At 48.2% G+C, this 2,513-nt stretch overlaps 2 protein-coding genes across 2 annotated transcripts; both read right to left on the minus strand.

Annotated features, from left to right (window-relative positions):
* Positions 1 to 381, minus strand: LOC138765507 (histone H2AX-like). The gene has a single exon (XM_069942535.1). It carries the CDS (start codon positions 379 to 381, stop codon positions 1 to 3), a length of 381 nt encoding a protein of 126 aa, XP_069798636.1.
* An 819-nt stretch (positions 382 to 1,200) lies between these two features.
* Positions 1,201 to 1,575, minus strand: LOC138762907 (histone H2B 1/2-like). Its single transcript, XM_069936417.1, has one exon. The coding sequence runs from the start codon at positions 1,573 to 1,575 to the stop codon at positions 1,201 to 1,203; it is 375 nt and encodes a 124-aa protein (XP_069792518.1).
* Positions 1,576 to 2,513: the final 938 nt, after the last annotated feature.

The raw sequence follows: 2,513 nt of genomic DNA on the forward strand, positions 1-2,513 counted from the left end.
TCACTTATTAGCTCTACCGGTTTTCTTGGGCAACAACACGGCCTGGATATTGGGTAGCACCCCGCTCTGGGCAATGGTCACCCCTCCCAGCAGCTTGTTGAACTCCTCATCATTACGAATGGCCAGCTGCATGTGTCTGGGGATGATGCGGTTCTTCTTGTTGTCCCGGGCCACGTTACCGGCCAGGTCGAGGATTTCAGCCGTCAGGTACTCAAGCACAGCAGCCAGATAGACTGGGGCTCTGGTGCCCACCTGCTCAGCATAGTTGCCCTTTCTCAGGAGCCTGTGAACATGGCCCACAGGGAACTGCAGTCTGGCCCGGGACGAGCGAGACTTGGCCTTGGACCGAGCTTTACCACCAGATTTCCCTCGTCTACTCATCTCCACAATTTCACCAACTCATTCACTACCAATAAAGAGCTGAGGTCACAGTCACCCCTCATGTACCTTTTTACCTTTTGGAGGAATGGAAAGGGAGCCTGATGATTAGACCTTCAGTGCGCACTGTCATTGGCTGAGCAAAGTCCCCATTCCGAGAGCAACCAATGAACAGGTGGCAGCTCATTTCCCCAATCGCAGAGTCTGAAAACAACTTGTTGTGAATCTGATTGTTGGTGTGATTTCTGCTCATCAGCGATCACTCAATCACGACACATTTACATCGTGTGTATTCATGTCCTGAGAATCGCTGTGAACAGAGTTACCCGATTTATTTCAAGAAGAAACAGATGCGGGAAAGGAAACGATTCTCAGCAGTAAATGTTCCTCCGGGAAAACACTGTGAACAGACTGATCTGGGGTGGTGATGGCGTTCGGGGCAGTTACAACATGCGGGGGTTCAGATCATAGAACGTACCCACAGTAGCAATTAAATAGTGAAAACGCTTGTATTATGCCCACAATAATAATTTGTAAAAATATTTAATGACCGTGATAAACAGATGAGAATAAAACGTTTCCATGGCCCTTTAAGGGGCAGAATTCAACAGCGACACCAGGAACATGCAGCACCGAAACCGCAAAGTTGGATCAACACAAACTGTGTGAGAATAAATACGTGAAGCAGAAATCGCAGGCTAATCAATCGTGATGAAATTATTATCGAAACTGTGGTACAACACTTTCAGTGAGACTGTGAGTGGCTCTTAAAAGAGCCGTTGGGTTTTCTGTCTGTCTGTCTGGTCAGTTCTCTGTGGAGCTTTACTTGGAGCTGGTGTACTTGGTCACCACCTTTGTCCCTTCCGACACGACATGCTTGGCCAATTCCCCGGGTAGCAACAGGTGCACGGCGGTCTGGATCTCCCAGGAGCTGATGGTTGACCTCTTGTTGTAATAGGCCAGGTGGGAAGCCTTGCCCACGATGCACACGAAAATATCGTTAATGAACGAGTTCATGATGCTCATGGCCTTGGAGGAGATCCCGGTGTCGGGCTGAACCTGCTTCATCACCTTGTAGATGTAGATGGAGTAACTCTCCTTCCTCACCCTCCTGCGCTTCTTGCCGGCCTTGCCTGCTGGTTTGGCCAAGGCTTTCTTGGCGCCCTTCTTGGGAGCTGGTTTCTGCTGCTCAGGCATTTTCTCAATCACCTTCAAACACTGAAATACCACAAACATCTGAGAGCGCAGGTTAAATAGGCAGCCCCGTCACCCCACCCTAATGAGGGATTGGAGACGGGAAGGATTGTCATTGGTGATGTATTTTGCGGTGACTCATTCTGGTTGTATACCCGAGCGAACAAATCACAGCGCCTCGCTCCACCAGTCGGAAGTTGCTCTCTCTGTCCTGGTCACTGCGGACGGGGAATCGGTGCCGATCCGGTGCAGTTCCCGCTGCCGTTTAACACAGTAGAAAGCACAGAATTGTGGAGAGTGTGTGGGGATGATTTAATTTAATCAGGAAACTAGATGCAAGTGGTTGTTTGAAGATTACTGAAAAGCAAATAAAATGTACACAAAATACAAAAATGATGATTTCTAAATTTATAAATGTGCAGCTGGAGACGGAAGGAGAATGTGAAAGCAGGAAGTGAGGGCAACATTGTCCCCATGGAACAAGGGGTGAAGCCGATGCCTTCATGTGGATGATGGGGGTGAGTTATTGGATCGGATAAACATTGGAGGAGAGAGGGTATCAGTGAGTTCAGCTCCTGTAGAAATGGACCAGGTCCTGCACTGGAGGAAATCTATTCCAGGCTGTTAAAGGGAGAAGGGGAGGAGAGCATGAAGGCTCTGGCATCATGTTTTTGCTCTTGTCTGGCTGTAGTCAATGGGGATGGAGGAGTAGGGGTGGGGGGTGAGAACACCCTGTGGTTTGTTGGATGAGGAATGTCCATACCGAGTAAAGCAAAATCTGAGAGTGTGATTTCCATTCTCAGAAAATTAATGCAACCCATTTTCAGGGATGAAGTAAACCTTCATTTGGCAAAGTTGAAATGAATTAGAGTGGGTCCATGGTTCAATTTATTGAGGTGGAGGACCATCCAGTAATTCAGCAACATCTTTGATTCAGTCTC

Source organism: Narcine bancroftii, chromosome 5 (genome assembly GCF_036971445.1).
Source record: "Narcine bancroftii isolate sNarBan1 chromosome 5, sNarBan1.hap1, whole genome shotgun sequence".
NCBI classification, from domain to species: Eukaryota; Metazoa; Chordata; class Chondrichthyes; order Torpediniformes; family Narcinidae; genus Narcine; species Narcine bancroftii.